The sequence below is a fragment of the Triplophysa dalaica genome, chromosome 25 (assembly GCF_015846415.1).
Source record: "Triplophysa dalaica isolate WHDGS20190420 chromosome 25, ASM1584641v1, whole genome shotgun sequence".
NCBI lineage: Eukaryota > Metazoa > Chordata > Actinopteri > Cypriniformes > Nemacheilidae > Triplophysa > Triplophysa dalaica.
The window spans coordinates 2,702,832-2,723,551 of NC_079566.1; the positions used below are offsets into that span (position 1 = coordinate 2,702,832).

At 38.0% G+C, this 20,720-nt stretch overlaps 3 protein-coding genes across 5 annotated transcripts; 2 read left to right on the forward strand and 1 right to left on the reverse strand.

Moving 5' to 3' along the window:
* Window positions 1-280: 280 nt before the first annotated feature.
* psmg2 (proteasome (prosome, macropain) assembly chaperone 2) lies at window positions 281-3,074 on the reverse strand. Its single transcript, XM_056741077.1, has 7 exons — window positions 2,787-3,074; window positions 2,487-2,658; window positions 2,340-2,398; window positions 2,142-2,260; window positions 1,682-1,855; window positions 1,260-1,380; window positions 281-489 (listed from the first exon to the last, which is right to left on the reverse strand). Exons 1-7 carry the CDS (start codon window positions 2,841-2,843, stop codon window positions 409-411), a joined length of 783 nt encoding a protein of 260 aa, XP_056597055.1. The 5' UTR covers window positions 2,844-3,074; the 3' UTR covers window positions 281-408.
* Window positions 3,075-3,193: 119 nt separating this feature from the next.
* Window positions 3,194-9,211, forward strand: LOC130415680 (uncharacterized). 3 transcript variants are annotated; one of them, XM_056741543.1, is made up of 7 exons: window positions 3,194-3,471; window positions 5,790-5,875; window positions 6,628-6,987; window positions 7,399-7,524; window positions 8,570-8,610; window positions 8,700-8,771; window positions 8,882-9,211. In XM_056741543.1, exons 2-7 carry the CDS (start codon window positions 5,827-5,829, stop codon window positions 8,927-8,929), a joined length of 696 nt encoding a protein of 231 aa, XP_056597521.1. In that variant the 5' UTR covers window positions 3,194-3,471; window positions 5,790-5,826; the 3' UTR covers window positions 8,930-9,211. The 3 variants fall into 3 exon arrangements, with proteins under 3 accessions (XP_056597521.1, XP_056597523.1, XP_056597522.1); XM_056741545.1 differs by lacking the exon at window positions 3,194-3,471 and having other exon boundaries at window positions 5,079-5,875; window positions 6,628-6,736; window positions 6,824-6,987; XM_056741544.1 differs by lacking the exons at window positions 3,194-3,471; window positions 5,790-5,875 and adding an exon at window positions 5,889-6,498.
* Window positions 9,212-12,332: 3,121 nt separating this feature from the next.
* Window positions 12,333-19,468, forward strand: maneal (mannosidase endo-alpha like). Its single transcript, XM_056740770.1, has 4 exons — window positions 12,333-13,335; window positions 13,476-13,585; window positions 16,139-16,215; window positions 18,091-19,468. The coding sequence occupies exons 1-4, from the start codon at window positions 12,834-12,836 to the stop codon at window positions 18,725-18,727; spliced, it is 1,326 nt and encodes a 441-aa protein (XP_056596748.1). The 5' UTR covers window positions 12,333-12,833; the 3' UTR covers window positions 18,728-19,468.
* The last annotated feature ends 1,252 nt before the right edge of the window (window positions 19,469-20,720 follow it).

Below are 20,720 nucleotides of genomic sequence, written 5' to 3' on the forward strand. Positions count from 1 at the left end.
TGAAATGAATGACATGGCTTTGTATTTCCTGCAATGAAAGGACATGACTATCTTTTATGGAAAGATGGTATGATTGTGTACATTGTGTTTTCACTTTGTCCGACACAAAAATGCCAATGAATACAAAACTGGTCCCAGCAGGTCATATTACAAGAACTGTAACTCTGCTGGGAAACTCGGGTGGCAGACAGCCAAGCAGATTATGTCATCCACTTGTGGGTGGAGAGAGATGAGAATAGCACATCAGCAAGACATGATGGGAAGAACGACAAGCCAAAGGTTTTGGTTAAAAGACATTTATTTACAAGCCAAATATCTATTCTGAGTGTGTAAATGTTGTAAATCAATCCATAATGGTTAAACTGTTGTAGAGCAGATCAACCGGCACAGATATTTCTCAGCTGTGCTTTAGAAGAGAAGAGGTGGTATACCGCTGCCGAACAGCAGCCTCCATGAGGGAGGGACCCTCCACTTCACAGACCCCTGTGTCTGAGAGGAAACACACACAAAATGCAGAAGCTACAGCGAAAAATCTGACTTTTTATTATTTGTATACAGTACCAGTCAAAAGTTTGGAAACATTTAAATTTCCAACTTACGGTTGATAATACCAAACTTGTCAAAACTAAAGAGAAGCACAGTTGTGACTGGAAATTGTGTTGTGACCAAAAGCCTCTAAAATAAATAAAAACTATGTTGTGTTTTAGAATCTTCAATGTTGCCACCCTTTCACTCGAATTTGCTAAATTGTTCTCTTGGCATTTTCTCCCTTTGAAACTGTATTGAAGTTGTTCCCAATCTTATTTGACGCTTTTTCATTATTTGCTCATCCATTTTAAAAATATGTTTTTATTTTCTAATGAAAGATATTGATATGTTGGCAGTATTATATGTAATTTAGACATTTAACCTTACACCTTGAGATTAAAAGATTTTTAAGATCATAAGAAACATTTCAGTCAAGCGTTTCCTAACTTTTGACTGGTGCTGTCAATTTCTTTAACTCTCAGTTAGGTTCCAAGACTATTTTTTTCTATTCTACTTTTACAGAATTTGCCATTTCTATAATACTTAGCCCTGTTTCACAGACAAAGCATAAGGCCAGCACCAGACTAGTGTTTTTTTTCTAATGCATTTTTAATAAGCGACTTAAGTATCCTAATGTAAGGAAGGCTTGGTCATTAAGCTAAGTCTTCTCTGTGAAACCGGGTCAATACGTGCAAGTTCACTCATTTAAGATTACCCGCTCAATAACTTACAGGTTTTTCTAGCAGGTGAAGCCATTCATTGAGATGGTTAATAAGCATGAATCCATCAGCAATGTTGTCTCCTTCTGAACAGAAGATCAGAACTACCGCCATGGAGATGTCTTCAGTGCAGCTGAGAAAGAAAAAGCCTCACCCATCAGTCATTTTTAGATGTTTTTTGGCATCAAGTGTGTGAAACAATTTGTCAATTTCCAGACTTTTCAAACACACAGGACTGTCACAGGCATGCAAAAGATACAGGAAATCTTGTCTGAGGTTAACAGATCTGACACTTCACAAGGAGAACACATTTTGTCTCCTGTCTGCTGCTGTCCTGACATGCATGTCACAAATTCTTTATAATAAATTGATGTTTGATAAGTCAACTTTTGTTCGAATTGCAAGACTGAGAAACAGTGGATTTTGGCGTTTACCAGTCTGTGTAAAGGGCTTTGGTCACCCCTCCTCCAGGAATGTAGAGCCGCTGCTCTGAGTCGGGAATGTCAGGGAACGCACTGATCCTCTCCATCTCCCTCCAGCCCAGTTCCTCTACTCTCTGGCCCTCCACCTTCTGCAGAGACGGTGTCAGCAGGTACCGCAGAGAAGTGCTGCACAACATCGAGACAAAAACATACATCACACAGCACAAACATCTAAATACACTTGTTTGCAAAGCGTGAAACATACAGCAGACTAGAGTATGATAGAGACTGCTGGACCAGTAAATGACCATCCAGAACAGACAAAACACAACCTAGAATTCCATTCAAGCACCAGAACAACCATCATCAACACAGTCTAGGTGTGTGGAATACCATTATTATTTAAAGAACATAAATTTTGTTTAAATTTACATTTCAATTGCTCTACAAAAATAACTTGTGATGTTATTACCCAAGAAGCTGTCGGTCATCTCTCTGATAAGCATGACTGCTGGACAGCAGCACCGTTTTGACCAATCCACAACTTTTGATCCAGGAAACAAGCGACTTTCTAAAAGATCTGACTTTTGTCTATGACAAACAACATCGGTTAGTGCACAAACAGCATACTGAACTGGAAACACTTGTTCCCTCACTGGCCACCACTTACCTGGATGATGGGTGTCCGTATTTGCAAGACGACCATTTTTAAGTCACTGTGGGAATATACTTCACAAAAACAAATTCACAACATTATCTTTTCATTTGTATTCAAACATGTTTGATTTACACGGTTGAATGTATATTGTTTTATTACCCTCTGCATTTGTACTAAGTTGGGAGGCATCTTCTGCACATGTAGCGTAAGGGTTATTCCCCGCCATAGGAATGAGACAGTCCGTGTGTAAGTATCCCACTTTTGGCATGTTCAGTGTTGAGATTATGAGATCCACGGCGAGCTGCCCCACATTCCCAACAGACACTGCAGGCTATGTACATGTAATATAATAAGAAAAAGTGCATGTGAAGGATTAACGTTACTGACTGCGGCAAACATGACCACACGCGCACTGAAGAAGTTACTTAATGTACAAACAGCGTTAAGTAATCAACTAACCATAACCAGAGTAAAGCCTTTAAAAGAAGGATCACCACCCCCCGTCGAAATGAACATTTTTGTAGTTGTATCTGCTTTGGATGAAACTGCAGAAAACGATTTTGGATCCGTAGTGATTTTTACTTTCTGTTTACGCGGTGTGGGAAAGGACCCCACGAGGGCAGCCTAACGCCTTAATCAAAAGATTAAAGCCTTGATGCCTGAACAAAAACCTTCGAAACGGAATGCAAAAAAAGATGTGACAAAAACAACCTTAATTCGTTTCAAAAGTATTTCTATAATATGTTAACGTATTATTTATCTTTACTAGGGGAGGCTGATAATAGTATTACGTTGAACGTTGACTGCCTGTTCAAACTGAAACGTGTCAAAATAAAAGTCCGCCAGGCTTTCAGAGGAGACGTAAATAAAACTGAAAAAGGTACATATTTTTGTTCTTAGCATTCAATTTGTTCGATTATATTATTTATATTCAACAAAATCGCATTGTATATATGTGACGTGAATTGCCAGCTGTCTCTCAACACAATTAAGGTAATGTTTGAATGAATTAATACGTGTTCTTTAAGTTATAAAGCAGGGGTCTCAAGATTTGCCCTGCGATGGGTTGGCACTCCATCCAGGGTGTATCCTGCCTTGATGCCCGATGACTCCTGAGATAGGCACAGGCTCCCCGTGACCCGAGGTAGTTCGGATAAGCGGTAGAAAATGGATGGATGGATGGGTCTCAAGATTTATCAAAAGTTTTGAGTGAGATCACGTCTGTTAGGAGAAGAGCCATTCAAAGTTTCATCAGCGGCCCCTCAGCCGCAACCAAATCACTCAAAGTTTTTTAGCTGTTTACTTTTGTTTTAATTGACCAGCACAAATAAAAGTTATAGCCTAACTATTGCTTAATCTGATCAAATATAAATGGCTCCAGTAGTATGTATTCCCTACTATGGCAGTAAAAGGGGGATGAGATCTGTTTGTTTACTGACATTCTTCCAAATATCTTCCTTTGTGTTTAGCAGAACAAATACATTTATAGAGGTTTGGAACAATCTGAGGGCGAGTAAATGATGACAGAATTGTGTCTCTTTAAGGCTGATGCTGATGTATTTGAGTCAGAGGAGAACATGATCACATGTCATAAATATAAAACCAGGCACTGCAATCTGCTATTGGTATTGTAATTATGATCAGAGGTGTAAAGAGTACCTAAAAACATACTTAAGTAAAAGTCAATAAGCTTGTTGCAGTAATAATTACTCCATTATTTACAAGTTACAATACACTAATTCCAAAACATCTTCGGTCAAAGTCTTAGACTGTCCTTGAGTATTTTACTCATACTGAATGTAGGCTCAAAGGAGCACTAGTCCTCAACACTTATAGACATGTCAGTAAAAAACAAGAAACACTTGATTTGCAATCGCATTTATTTTTCTCAAATCATAATACGTCTGAACAAATCAAAATTGCCAAAAATCATGGCCGACACCATAACCTACGTTCATTACAAGTCTCATTTAAGATGCTTATAGGTTAACCAAACTCCTTCAAAAAGTTTTTTTAATGTAACAGATAAATCACATATTGTTAAGTAAAATGCACTGGACAAGAAGTTGTTGGCAACCCATGTTGACAACCCATGTTGGCAAATTTGAGTAATTCAGGGCAAAATCCACCATATTATAGTACCTTCAATGCCCTGTAAATGCCAATATTAATTCTTCTGTAGCAAAAAAGATAGGTGCCATGCAAAATGTAATTTGTAAATGCATTAGTCATTACAAATATAGTGGAGTAAAGAGTACATATACTTGTTCACAAATGTAGTCAAGTGGAAAGTAAAAGTTACTATACTCAGTACAACTACAAATTATCCTAAAAGATACTTAAGTATCAAATCATTAAATCTCTTTATTGCCACACATAATGCACACAAGTGTACGGATTTTGAAATTCTTAGGTACAAGACTCTTGGCCATGGCAACAACATATGAAAATGTACAATATACATAAACAACAATATACACACTTTACACAGTCTACAATACACAATAGACAATTGTACACAATATACAGTTCACACATTTCCATAATAAACACATGGTATACACCGTATTGTCAAGAGACTTATGGAAGTATGTATAGCTTTTATATAAAGCCTAACTTCCAGTGACTAATTACATTTACTCTAATACTTTACACCATTCATTGTGATTATACATTAAAATCGTTTTTGTTTGTCATATTCTTATAGTTTAGGCAGACAAACTGTTTATGAGTGATTATATTGCAATTTGCATTAATACATCTTCACATTGTCTCTTAGCAGCATACAAAAGAAACGCTTATTTAAAACTAAGTAAAGTAAAGTAAAGTAAAGAAGTCATTATCTTCAGCTATAATCTCGCGTTATAAAGGAGAAATTAATAAATATAATAAACGAGACTGATCGTATCTGCTCTCCATTTTACAATGTTTTCAAAAATCATGTTTTTTTATTGTGCATTCCAATCAATAAAACTGCAGTTGGTTTGTTTTGATTTAAGCAATAATAACTAAAAAAATACAATTAACTAACAGAATTAAACACAAATAACACATGATAACGTAATATAAAACATGATTATAGATTATATAGTTTAAAACAAAATTATCTCATTTTGTAACCAAACTCTTCGTATATAATGTGAACATGTGTGCTATTTAGAAACTTTAAGAAAACGTATTCTTTTTTCGGTTCAGAGGACAGAAGCCTTAAATGACACAGTGTTGAGTAAAAATTTCTGTTTTGGTTTATTTCCATTATTCACTTTCTATGAAAATAGTGTTTATTGTGAAACAGGGTAGATGTAAGTGTGATTCCCAAGTCAAAACAATTAAATGTCATAAAATATATGCATCCCTTCTGTGACAGGATCGTGTCAATTGTGTTCTGTGTTGTTCCCTGATTGTCGGGTCTGTCCTCTGGGATCAGGATTAAAAACTCATTCTCTGTGTCTTTTGTGCTAGAGAACATGGCTGATGATGTGTTCTGTGTTAGAAGCACATGGTTCTTGTTTGTTTTGTGCTTGTCTCACTCGTCTCGACTGTGCCCGGTATCCTTTTTGGACCTTAAATCACACTGTGCAGAGCGCTAAAGAAATAAAATGTCAAACTATCACATTCACTCTAGTTAAATGGTTCTCAAACTAGGGACCCCAAGACGGATCTAGAGGGGGGGAGGGCACAGATTTTGTGGCATTTTATGAAATATAGAACTATATCATACCAAACTTCAGAATTCAAGATTACTTCCAGAATTCTGTCTCTGTCTGTTCAGTCATGTTTTGTAATATGTAAACCAAAGAAAAAAAACGTGTGAGTCGAGTGTGATGTTACTGCCTGTCACCTGCATTCATCTGTGATGTTTATGCATGCGTATCAGAGGGCCGTTCTTTAGTCACACATTCAGATGGGGATACTGGTGAACTGTGCTTGGGTTTCCTCATTCTTCAAAAACGAAACTTAAGTGTGTTGCTGAACAACCGTATACAATCCTTCCCATTTCAGTGAAAAAAACATACGACCAGTGGAAACATTTCACTGTTGTGGTTTATAAGCATGATCTGGCTAGCATTTATAAGCAAGACCCCCGCTCCCAACTGACAGCAGTTTAAGCAGATGTGACAGAGAGATTAAAAGATGAAGAAATATATTTTCAATCTGATCCTTTCAGTTAGTGAGTATATGTTGCGATTTATACCATAAAATGATTCATAAATAATTAATTTTTGAATTAGAGAATATACAATTATACAATATTTTGTAACACGTTTTGCATTGTTTGCCTTGACCTTCTCATTCCCAGGCATCAGCGCTCAATGTCTGATGTGTGCGTTTACTGTGAATATGACTGTCCAGCATGAAGAAAATGTGACATTGTCCTGTAATGTCAATTCCAGCTCCGGCGTGGCGTGGTACCGGCTAAGCTCAGATAAGATGACTTTGTTAATATCTGCATCAAGAGGAAAATTAAAAAAAAACAATTTCATTATTGTACATAGTATGGACGAAAGCCACTTTCAGTTGAAAGAAGGGAACTCAACCGAGTCTGTAAGCTTTAGAATAATAAGGGCCGGAGAGGCTGACATTGGGTTGTATTACTGTGCCGTTGGAATCAGTGAAAAGGGAATGCAGTTTGGGACGCCTGTCAGACTCACGTTTTCAGGTTAGTGCTTCTTAGATCATATTATTCTTACCTATAATTCTGAACTAACCCATCAAACTGGCACATAGTTACTTGAGCCAATGTTACTGCAATAATATCTGTGCTAAGGGAATTTGAAAGTTTGTTGTGAATTTGTAAATTCCTCCTTTAACAAATTTTTTTATTTTGCTATTCTTTTCTCACAGTATTTTTAACCAAGGTAAAGAAAAAACATTAAAAGGATATCAATAACCATTCATCATAAATAACCATTTTCATCATAAAATATCCAGAATGTATTTAGCAAGTGAAATCATGTCATCAGCTCCCCGGCGGGTGGGCTAGTCTTTGTTTTTGAACTGTGGTTCTTTTATCTTCAACTGGCCCTTTATCAACGACTCCATTGAAACATCTCTGTGGTCTTTGTTTCAGATACTAAGCGGGGGGGCTTTTCTCACACAGCAAACAGTGTTGGCTGCAGGACGCTGTCGATCTGTGCTTATGCTGCATGTGGGTTGAGTGGTGTTATCTGCATGTGTGTGCTCTTTTACAGACAAGGTGAGAATCTGTGAAAATTCTGTTTTATGCCTACGCACTTTAGCAATAGGATTATTACCACTTCAACCTGATCTACCGCACAACTCGTGGCTGTCTGAAACTGGGTGAGAAGTCAGTCGTTTGTTATTACGTGCCACTTTAAAAGTATCTCAAAGCACCCTTATTAAAACAATGTAATTCTCTTTCTATCATTACTGAATTTGTTATGCTTTTTTATTTTAATTTGTTAGCCCTTTAGAATAAAGTTTTTTTTGTTTACATAAAGTAACAAGAAAGATTCTTCTGCTGCATTTATTAATCTGAGTTCATTGTAATTTCACCATTTACTCATTTGTGACCCTGGACCAAAAAACCTGTCTTATGAAGCACAGGAACATTTTTAGTAATAGACAAGAATTGTCTTGGTCAAAATTATCGATTTTTCTTTTATGCCAGAAATCATTAGGATATTAAATAAAGATCATGCTCTATGAAAATATTTTGTAAATTTCTAACCATAAATATATCAATAAGCTATGCTAAGTACTACATTGGGATAACTTTGAAGGCGATTTTCTCAATATTTTGATTTTCAACAAATGTTGCCCTATTTATATATAACAAACTATAGATTAATGGAAAACTTATTTGTTTAGCTTTCAGATGATATCAAAATCTCAATTTTGAAAAATTTACACTTAAGACTGGCTTTGTTGTCCAGGGTCACATATATATTTTTACTCCCAATAAATTGAGTTAATGCACAATGAACTAACAATTTTACATTGGCATGAAAGTGTGACCTCTACCATTGTTCCCTTAGTTTATTCATTTTTATTACCAATGCTGGAAAGGGCTGTGATTCACTTGGGGGACTTGAGTTGGGGATAAACATAGATGCGGAAAATGCCACTTGTATAAAATAGTGTTTGGATTTCATCGATGAAATGTGGAAATCCCCTACATTTTGAGGTCAAACTCTGTCCCCGCTTAAAAAGTCACTCCCTGCACTCCAACGTCCTGTGTTTCCCTCCATTTCAAGTTCTGCTTGTTTGTTTTGTTTCAGTGTTGTGCGTGAGCTGTGGGAAGGAAAACTCAAACTCCGAGGTGGGTTTTGACACCAGATGATTTGAAATACTACAACGACATTACAGAATGTGGCATTCAAACATTTTGGGTCATTTTAATGTTTTCAGGCCGCGGATGTGCAGTATGCCAGTCTCAGATTCGTCAGGCCATCCAGAGCAGCTGTTCCTGCATCAGTGAATGTGACTTATTCAACTGTAGCCAAACTCAAATCCTGATTAAACAATGCATTATATTAAATCCATTTTATATAAAAACGGCTTTCTTTTTGCTAAACATTTTCTTCTGATAGGGCGGGCAAAGCCCAGACGTGGAGCCTGGCCTGGTTGTGCACTGTTGACATTTGTTGCACCTCATCATTGACTTTGTGGTCGATTCGGCATTTTGAACCAACAATACATAAAGAGTAATGTATACAAAGACAAGATGTACATTTTTATAATTGTATATTACAAATTGTACATGATAATTGGCCCTCAGCGGTAGTCTTCTTTTTTTTATAAAGCTTACTCCACATTACTTTGATATGGGTTTGGTGTGTCATCATGGTTTTACGTGTTAAAGTAGGCCTATATACAGTTTTATACTTATCATATTCAAACGTTTTTTTTTCTGTTGCCTGTGATTAAATATGTATTTGTTATAAAGCTAAGACATAATGATGTATGTTTTTTCTATTAAAATAACATATCCAACTTTTGTTTAGTTTAAGTAATTGTTCTGATTACACTGCTTGTTTCCATTAGGGGGAACTATTGCATCACTGTAACAAGACATGACTGCAACTTTGACTTTTCATCGACAATGATACTAAATTGGTACCCAAATAGTTTTGGTGTGAGAAAGAAAAACTCACTGTATCCCCTTTAACATCCAGGGACCTGAATAACAACACACACCAATAAATTACAATTAATTGGATTTGAAAAAACAGTGACAAATAAGTTGAAATTAACGTATTTAAATAATATTAATGAGTTGAGGCTTGAAGTAGAAAGTAAATTGTAAAAAAAAGTTGCAATGACATGTGAAGCCAAGTTGAATGTACTTACAAAAGGAAGCACTCTCGTTCTAGGACTGAAACCACATCTGACTCCACAACAATATAATTACATAAATATTTGTAAACACTGTACAGTATCTCACAGAAGTTAGTACACCCCTCACATTTCTGTAAATATTTTATTATATCTTTTCATGTGACAACACTGAAGAAATGTCACTTTGCTACAATGATGAGTAGTGAGTTTACAGCTTGAATAAAGCTTTCCAAAAATTCAGTCTGGTCACTCAAACTTCAATATGGCACCTAATGGCGAAGAAATCTCTGAGGATCTGAAAATCTGAATTGTTGCTCTACCTAAAGATGGCCTAGGCTACAAGAAGATTGCCAAGACCCTGAAACTGGAAATGCACACTGCATGAAATTGGTCTGCATGGCTGTCATCCCAGAAGGATGTCTCTTCTAAAGTTGATGCACAAGAAAGCCAGCAAACAGTTTGCTCAAGACCACATCCTGTGGTTTGATGAGACCAAGATAAACTTATTTGGTTCCGATGGTGTCAAGCGTGTGTGGTGGCAACCAGGTGAGGAGTACAAAGACAAGTGTGTCTTCCCTACAGTCAAGCATGGTGGTGGGAGTGTCATGGTCTGGGGCTGCATGAGTGCTGGGGAGCTACAGTTCACTGAGGGAACCAACTTTGAGGGAAATATGTACTGTGACATACTCATGTCAAGGGGACATTTCAACGTGATAACGACCCCAAGAAGCTGAGGGTGAAGGTGATGCACTGGCCAAGCATGTCTCCAGACCTAAACCCTATTGAGCATCTGTGGAGCATCCTCAAACAGAAGGTGGAGGAGCACAATGTCTCATACATCCACCAGCTCTGTGATGTCATAATGCAGGAGTGGAAGAGGACTCCAGTAGCAACCTGTGATGCTCTGGTGATCTCCATGTCCAAGAGGGTCAAGGCAGTGCTACGAAAATAATGGAGGACACTTTGGGACCAATTGGGACATTTTCACTGCAGCACTAGGCGCAGTGTGATCGTGCAGCGCATGTGGAAATAGGCTAACTTCAGTCAACATATACAAGTTACCTAGCTTGGTACTAATTTCAGGTGCTGCTTGATAACACAGCACCTGCTGCGGCCATGTTACAGCAGCAAACTTCCTTGATTATTACGCCGGAGTGGGAGTACAGTTCCTAATCTAATCGGCCTAGAAAATCGAACTTTTAATTTTAACCCTAACCCTTAATACACGATATAACTACAGAAGAGTCAAGTTTTAAATAGGGTAAATGGTCATTTTTAAATCTGATCCTGCCGATCTTATTGGATTCAATGATCTATGCTAAGCTATGCTAAAAGTGATATCATCAGACCCGGAGATCGGCAGAATACATTCCAAAGCGGTGAAACTCAATTTATCACCTCTTGGGTAGTTGGAAAATGAGCATCTTTCCCCCAAAAAGTTAAAAATGTTCCTTTAAGTGCATGTACCACAAGCCATGATCAATGGACCTCCACAATTACGATTCACCATGGCAACGGCACCAAAACAAAGCAACATGGCATAAAGTGCTTGAGAGGATGGAGTCACTTAGTCACTCAAATGTGCTCTCTGTGTGATCAAAGTTCGAGCCATGAATGACTGTATTAATGAATAAATGAATGAGTTACACCACTTGGGCTTCAAAAGGGAGAGGAGATGGAAATAAACTCTGAGTTTTGGAAAAAAGATAACCTGCTCCCTTCCAGGTTATGTTCATAAAATAACTTACTATGGTGACTGATGCTGAGTATAAATTACCTCTCTTTTAGAAACGGGTTTGAGCTACCCCACTTTCTCAGGTTTGACACACCTCACATTCTGAAAAGGAAAACCCAGAGATTCCCTCATTACGGGGTTAATATTCTCAGAGTTTTCACTAAACCACCTTTCAGAAACGGGCCCCAGGCACTCTATTGTTTGTTAATGTGTACTGGAAGTTCAGTTGGGGGTCACAAAAGTGCTCATGCGGAGTAACTTTTGTTTATATTGTCAAGAGAAGTAGCCTAATCTGTACAGTTTCTGTTTAAAGGATGAAATATTGGGCACTGAAACACTGGGCACCGATTATATAGATGGATACATTTTTTTTGAAAATTCAAATGACAGTAGGATGCATTGCTTCAACTAGAAATTCTCTGATGATTTACTTACCCTCACAACATCCAATGATATCTTTTCTTTAGCTGAACACCACAGATAATTTCATAAGGATATCAGACACTTTGTCCCAATGAGTCTCAACATGTTAATGGTCAATCAATCATTCAAGTAAATGACTCTTGTTAATGTAGAACCTTCGGAAGTGAAACAATAGCTGTGTGTGAAAAAACATCTTATTTTCAACTTGATGAGTTCATTAAATTGTATATGTAAAATTTCATAAAAAAATATGCTTCCCATTATAGAAAACAGAGTACGGATTATTTCCAATCAAATTGTGCTTTTGCCGCCTGAACATTTTGTGATTTCATTTTTAGTGTTTTGTGTTCAGCTGAAAAGACTCAAAAAGACCTAAAATTGCACGATATCTGCTGCTCTCAGCTTCTCTCGAGTCGATATCTCTCGGCAGTGTGACAGCCTATACAGCACAGTATGCATTAAGTCAGTATACTGTCTTGTTTGCTAGCGCATGCGTGGACGAGGAACAAACCCCTGAAGCTCCACCCTCCAGTAACAAAGGCATCATTGATCTTGAGCACTGGAGACAAAGCTGAAGACATCTCCCGGCGTCAGGACCGCGCGTCGGATACAACGCAAGTAAAATGGAGACCGATGTATCGTTGCATATGAGAAATGCGTGATCGTTATCGAAGCTTTCGTCGTCGATGTAAAGGGGACGTGTGGAACCTCGCATAACCCGACGTCTTTACGCGAAGGGTTCGAGTCTTTAGGACATGCGCAATGCAGTGTTTCGTTTGTGATAAAGCAGTCGCTGTCAGGGTGCGAATGTGCTACTTTGTAATGGGAAATAGAGCTTAATATCCCTACTGTATGCCGCAAGCACGTCGCAAGTACACGCACATGAAATCGCATTGAAAACACATTGAAAGTAATGGGTACGTGACAGAACCGGGCGACCGATCCAAAGTGCCGAACAGAAGTGAACCGGAAGACGGAATTTGGCGAAGGTGTTCCCTACGCGAACCTCTCTCTGGTCTCCATCACCAGCACCACGGACAGCGACCATGAACAGGTTACGCAGGAAGGCGTGCGTGGCTCTTCTCCTCTTCACTCTCTTCATTTTCGGCACTATGATGGGCCTACGAACCCTTAAACCCACCGACGGTTTCTCCGACCTGGCACCGGGAATGGAGTTAATGCCCGCGGTTGGAGAGAGAACGGACCAGAGACCCAATCCTTTGGCCGAAGCAGCAGGTCAGACCGGAATTGGAAGCGACACAAAGATAGTGTTCTCCAACTCCGGTCCAGACCACAGCATATTCTACGACATCCACATCTTCTATTATTTATGGTATGGCACTCCACAGATGGACGGCAGTTATATACACTGGGACCACGTGCTGGTACCACACTGGGACCCTAAAATCGCTGCCAGTCACCCTAACGGGCGACACAACCCTCCGGAGGACGTCGCGTCCAGTTATTACCCTGATCTGGGACCCTACAGCTCCAGAGATCCAGATGTCATTGAGTCGCACATGGCACAGATAGAAGCTGCAGCTGCAGGTTATACGGCCAGCAAACTGACAAATTGCTGATTGTTTTTGCTTTTCTAAAAAGTAACTCCCTTTAAAATACCGTAGAGAAAATGCATCAGGATTGTAACAGATCCAGCATGTGCTGCTGTTCATGTTTTCGTCCGTCAGGTGTAGTGGTGCTGTCCTGGTACCCGCCCGGTGTGGCAGATGAACATGGCAAAGCCTCAGAGGATCTAGTGCCCGCTGTTATGGATGCTGCCCATAGACACAGTATCAAGGTAACTGGTGAGACATTGGTTAAAAACTTAGTTGAATGCTTGCTGAAACACTGAGGTCATGGGTTTTCTTTTACTGATGTAAGAGAAGGCTTATACAGGAATATTTGAGGGATATTCTATCGGACCTGATGTTCTATATGTGTACATTATTTCAAGAAAATAAATATGCTCCTGCCCATGAAAGTATTTCAATAGGCCACAAAAATTGTAACAATGGACAATGTTTGGTTATTGTTGCTTAATATTACTCAGGCTATATTAAAGAAAGCAAGATTACATTTTCACAGAATGTTCTTTGCATTTTGTAAGACGATTTCATGTAGAAAATAGTGAATCACCCCCCCCCCCCTCAAAAATGTGTTATCACAGGCAGGCGATGTGTTTTTTCTGTGTAACTGTATGTACAGTTCCAGTCTTTTCTGGTGTGTCTCTTAAATATATAAATTGTCTGTTTTAAATCTGACTGCAGTTGTTTGTAACATTGTGGATGAAGTATGTGATTTGTCACACTTGCTAGTGGTTGGTATGGTTACATAAGTCAATATGTACTCATCATGCGATTATAGGCCTGCTGCTGTCTCTAAGAGTCTGTGTTATTCCTATATGGTGATTTTAAAGTCATTTACTGTTTCATTTTATGTGTCATAAATTCATGTTCAATATTAGTGCTTCAGTTGACAGCCATTCACGAAATGAAGGATGCTCAGAAAAGCCCATTATATAACATTGTTTGGAAACAGGAATTCATTTTTCTCCCCTGTCATGAATCCTCTGATGCTTCAGCAGTGATGTGGAATCACAGTTTCTCTTTACGTTGTGCTACTGTTTTTTATTTTGAAATCAGAAAGTTTTGAGGGAAAAAGGATCTTTCGCAGTGAGCTGGGATCATTTTGTCAGTGTGTGTCATCTATGATTTATTTGTGATTGATCTGAGGTTGTCTAGAAGAGGAGGGCTATCTTCCAAATCGAATGAATAATGCCATTTTAAATGGTAAAATCTTAGTGAAATGAATGGGGAAAGGGTTAAAACGAAGAACGTTGGACACTATGGATAATGTACAGGCAGCCAGTTGTTATCGCAGAAATAAGCCACGGCAGTGTGATCAGGACAATGTGATCTTGTATTTGTGGCGGTGCTTATTTCTACGATAACGGCCAGCGGCTTCTACAAGATATTACATGGCTACTTGCCACATGAGGAAAAATTTGAATTTGAAATATTTTTTCCGCTCATTTCTACCGAATGCAGATCTTCCGCAAGGCAAAGCCGTTTACTTTTGGTTTTAAGATAAGAAACGATGTTCAAATGTCACGAACAGGCAATTTGGTTTGTAAATATAATGTCACATATGTTATTGAAACATATATACTGTATATATTTCATTTGTCAGAAAACCTGTCAAATAGATTTTTCAGAGGTTATTATCTGGATGTAACGAACCTGCCAAATGTCGCGACTAGCCAATCAGATTCAAGCATATATAGCGTCAATATATCAATGACATAAATGTTTGCGAGAGTGCGTGTGATGTGATTCTCCATTGTATAGACGCGCGGCTCAATTTAAACCATCAAAATAGTCAAATGTTTTCAATGGTTTATTAGGTTATGTCTCGCTGACCCAATGGAACGAAGCAAAGGTCCGGCCAGCTAATTGAGGATGAGTGGTATAGACAGCAGCAGAAAGCAGTATAGACAGTATTGTATTATGTCACTTTGAAATGTAGTGAATGATTGAGCAATTTTCATGGATTATAGGCATAAACAGTAATCCCTTTACACTTTTCGTACTTAAATAGAATCAAAACAGAACGATGTTGATGCAGTGTGAACAGAAATGTTGCCAAGTGTCATTGATGATGTTAAATGTAAACAGCTTCTTTCTATACAGGACTGGTGTGACGTAGCCGAGCAGGGGTTGATGTTTCAAACCTGTTTCTAAAGATGTCTAGTTTCAAACTGTCCATAACAAAGCGAGCTATGTCGCCAATTGCAGGTTACCATAGAAACTGTTAAGAAAGACCTTCTGGACTGGCAGTGTAGTGGGTGTTTGCTTTTGCTTTTCTCTCATTTGTAACCTTTGCAGTTCAACCATCTGTGTAAAGAAGAACGTCTGTGAACCTATAGTCGCCATGTTTGTGAGCCTTTGAGAAAGTCTTCCGTCAGCATTATATCAGTATCTTTGATACATGCGTGAAAGACGGGCATACAGAGGGGTTTCTCAACAGTTTTCAATAGTAAAATTCAGACATATTTATCATAAAAGTAAAAGGGGGTTGTAAATGAAGGATATAAAACATTTTAAATTGCCCACTCATGCCTGAGATTATTTTTGAACTGCAATGCTTTATAGGATTTACAGACAGTGACATTTTGTATCCTGTTTTATGACATTTTGTTCCACAAATGTGGTCGAAACCGAATTAATGTAAAACAGGCTGTGCTAGTAAAACATTACACTTGTCAAATGGGTTGAGACCTATCTTTAGTGACCAAAAACAAGTTTTCTTTAAAAAGTGTGTGTGACAGCTTTGTCACTTTCATCTTTTGCAGGTTGCGTTTCACCTGCAGCCCTACAAAGGCCGGACGGACCTCAGTGTGCACGACAACATTAAATACATCATTGACAAGTAGGTACCACCCCCTCACCTCTACGTCCATGAGAGCAACACTTTTCCAACATTAAAAACTTGCCACCGAAAGCGTTTGCCCTTTTTTGTATGAATGATCAGAGTGACTTTGGCTCCAGAGATGAGTCTGAAATGTAATCCTGCCTGCTGTGCTTGAGTGGTGTTTTAAAATAGCAGCCTTATATTTCATGAATCATACATGATGTAGCATGACCTGATGGTATTACAGGATAACAGATGCTATGATCTGAGACATACCAGTTCTGTTTAGGACAGATAGTACCCCAATGGTCGATTTTTTTTAAATGCCTAATTTTAGGGCTATTTGTGGTAAATACAACATTATTGTCTTTTGCAAAGCTGTTATTAGTGAATGTATGGTGTCCAACATTTAAACTACACTTCACTTTTACCAAAGCTATACCCAATGTGATTCCATTAACAGCAGCAGTTTTAATAATTCATGAACTTTACTGTAAAGCTGCTTAAAACAATCTGTATTGTATAAAGCATTACGTAAATGAAGGTGACTTGGGACGCAGCAAATGTAAATCTATAAAAGTAGAACATCCAGTCCACAGTTAAATGTCCATTATATTTATTCAGCTCTAGCAGCACTAAAGAGCAGGAAAGAAATACAAGCTGCACGGATGTGAGAAGTGAAGTATAGGTTTACATGGCAGAGTATCGCAGTACAAACGGCTCTCCAGCACCCTGTGATTCCTGCCATAGGTTCAGAGCACAAACATTCAGCTCAAGTTTATTTCTATGGTGCACTGTTACAAAACAGCTTTACAGAAAATGCATCGTAGAACAAACAGTAGAGAAAATTATTTATACCATGGTCTGTTTGAATACTGGATTTGATTGGCTGGAAGGTGTGCATTAAAAGCTTTTAACGCACGGGTAGCTCCAGTCAGTTTGATTAAATTTAAAATGTACTGACAAAATTACCGTCATTTTCACCTGTGCGATAAAATGACACTGTAAACATCAATAAAAGCTTTGACTTGGCAAAAAAACATGGTTTAAACAGGATAATCCACGGCTAGGTTGTTTATTAAAATCCTTTAATGCACAGCTAGCCGTGGATTATCCTTTAGATATATACTACATACAAGGGAAAAGAAATGATAAAAAAAAGAATCTGTCTCCAAAATTTGTTCACAATGTTGCATTTCTGTTCAAATCAAGTTAAGTTTCCGTACAATGTCCTAGAAACCACATGTAAAATTACAAAATAACACATACATAGAATTTTCGTTGTAAAAACACATCATTTATATCTCTTATAATGTCATGTGTATAGTAGTGTAAAGTGTAATATATGGAAAACCAAGATTACCAAGATGATATAAGATTCTTAATGAATACCAAATTCATTTCATTTATATCTATTTTGCTGTAGTGTGTCAGGAGAAAATGTCAACATAGATATTAAAGTAATAGTTCACCCAGATATGAAAATTTGGTCACCCTCTTGTCATTTCAAGCCTTCTGTAAAGCACAAAAGAATAATTTGAAGAAATGCGGTAACCGAACGATCCTGGCCCCAATCACTTGTGTTGTATGGACACAAAACAAATGCAAATGAAACGGGTCCAGACGACAACTTTTTTTTAAATATCTTCTTTTGTATTTCTGCCGAAGAAAGAAATGACAAGAGGGTGAGTAAACGAAAACAGAATTTTGGGTGAACTATCACTGTGATAATCGCATGAGATTCTTCCATAAACCATCAGTCCTACAGTACAACTGACAGTATGACCCATACAGAGATCTGAATAGACCATCGTCAGAAAACACTGAGACAGCCTCAATCCTGTGGAACACTCTGCTTAAATAAACTCTTTGTCTCCTGAAATCTCTTCACAGATACGGCAAACACGGTGCGTTCTACAGGTTCAAGTGCAGCACTGGGAAGGTCCTTCCGCTCTTCTACGTGTACGACTCGTACCTGACCCCACCCGAGACCTGGGCCGAGCTGCTCACTTCTCGAGGGTCTCACAGTCTCCGAGGAACCCCTTACGACGGCATCTTCGTCGCGCTCATCGTTGAAGAGCGGCACAAGGACGACATCCTGTCCGGAGGTTTTGACGGCATGTACACTTATTTTGCCTCCAACGGTTTCTCCTTCGGAGCTTCTCACCAGAACTGGAAAGCTATCAAAGCTTTCTGCGACAAGAGCAACTTGCTGTTCGTGCCGAGCGCAGGGCCGGGTTACATAGACACCGCCGTCCGTCCCTGGAACAATCACAATACACGCAACCGCGTGAACGGGCGATATTACGAGACGTCTTTGCAGGCGGCGATGTCCGTGAGGCCGGATATCATCACGATAACCTCATTTAATGAATGGCATGAGGGAACTCAGATCGAGAGAGCCGTGCCTAAGAAGACTGTGGCTCGTCTGTATTTGGACTACAAACCCCATCAGCCAGACCATTACCTGGAGCTTACCAGAAAGTGGGCGGAGCATTTTAGTAAAGAGAAAGAGCAGTGGCTTATGTAATCGGACCCCGTTACTCAAGTTTTTCATTGACATCGTCTTCGTACTGTCATTGTAAATTATGATCCTTTTAATTGATTCTTATGTTTTAAAGGCAGCTAGTTCAACAAGGTCAAACTACATTAACTCTTCATTTACTGTACATCTTCTTCACAGATTGATGCAAGTAATATAGTTGATCTAAACATTTTGTTATCATTTACTCACACTGTTATTTCATAAAACTAAAAGAAGGGGCCATCTTAAAACTGGAGCATGAAAGACACAACATGTGAACGGCCCCTGAAACTGTTGAGCTATTTAGATTAAGAACGAGAATTAACATTTATTATTCAATCCCATTTACACTCCCGCTTATTTAAGAGTGGCATAGTATGATTGTTCACACCAGTTTTATTTATTTATTACCAGTGTTATGAGTTTTGGCCTTCGACCTGTTAACAGGACTTCTGTTACTTTGTGTTTTTGTGTGACATTTTTAAACATCCCTGTGATTGCTAGTGTTTGTTTGTTTTTGTGAAAAAGACTGAATTTATTATTTAACGGAAATCATACTGAAAAATGATGCATATTGTATTTTCATCTCTCCGTTTATTTTCTCTGTCTGCTTTTTCTCTGCAGGGTATTGGAAGGGCTGGAGCTATAGTAATATACATGTTTAATATTTAAAATTAAACAGTACTTGTGTAATGGTTGTGAGAAAGACACAACATGATATTATTAAAAAAATAATTTCTGTTTAAATGTTTGTAAATCATTCATATATATATTTAAAAAATAGCTGGATAAAAAGCACCTTGGTCACGCAGGTTATACTGTAAAGTCAATTAACTAATTGTATATTAAATAGGATATCAGAAGCGTGAATCCTAGAACACTGCAGGTCGACAGTTTAATGCCTAACAATTTAGTAATTTTAATGCTGTTTAATTTCGTAAGAATAATAGACCTCATCTGGACAGGTTTTATCTAGTTTTTGCTGGATCTGGGTTACAGTGTCTTAATAGTTTTGAGAGGTTGTTATCTGGGAATAACGAACCTGCAAATGTCAATACTGGCCAATCGGAATCAAGGATTCTAACAATCGTATAATAATAGTCAATACAGACTGATGGACTGCCACGAAATACAGTAGTTGTTCTTTATAAATGTGTGTACATTTACATTTACATTTAGACATTTGTGATCACAACTGTGAGTACCCGTGGGCAGTTGTCCAAAGCTCTAGTCATTATGAGACATCACATAGAACAGTCTCTGCTCATCTCTCTGCTTATATAACCACTGTACAGTGTAAACAAACCTTGCCAAAGTGACAGCAGTACAATAACAGTGGTACACGAGGTTCAAAAGCATAAATCTGAAGCTTGGATGTTTGTTAAAGCATTTATTTTAGTTTTTCAGTCAATTGTGCTGTAAAGTTCTAGCATGATGTACTTCAAATATTATGGACATAAGAAACTGAAAGAGCTTAATTTGCCAAGTATGTTTATACTCACTAAGAATTGGACTTGGTGACCAACGTAACAGAAGAAACAAAGTGGTAACAGAAAAAATTTGAGACACATAATATGTAAGTACAGACGTAATAGAAGAAAGCACAGATGCAACAGAAGAAAGTACAGACACAAAATAAGAAAGTAAAAATGCAGGTGAAGAAAGTATAGACATAACATAAGAAAGAACCGATGTAACAGAAGAAATTAAAGACATAACAGAAGAAATTATAGTCGTAACAGGATAAGTTAAAGATGTAACAGAAGAAATTACAGACGTAACAGAAGAAATTACAGACATAACAGAAGAAATTACAGACATAACAGAAGAAATTATAGTCGTAACAGGATAAGTTAAAGATGTAACAGAAGAAATTAAAGACGTAACAGAAGAAATTAAAGACGTAACAGAAGAAATTACAGACGTAACAGAAGAAATTACAGACATAACAGAAGAAATTACAGACAGAAAGTATAATCGTAACAGGTGAAATTACAGA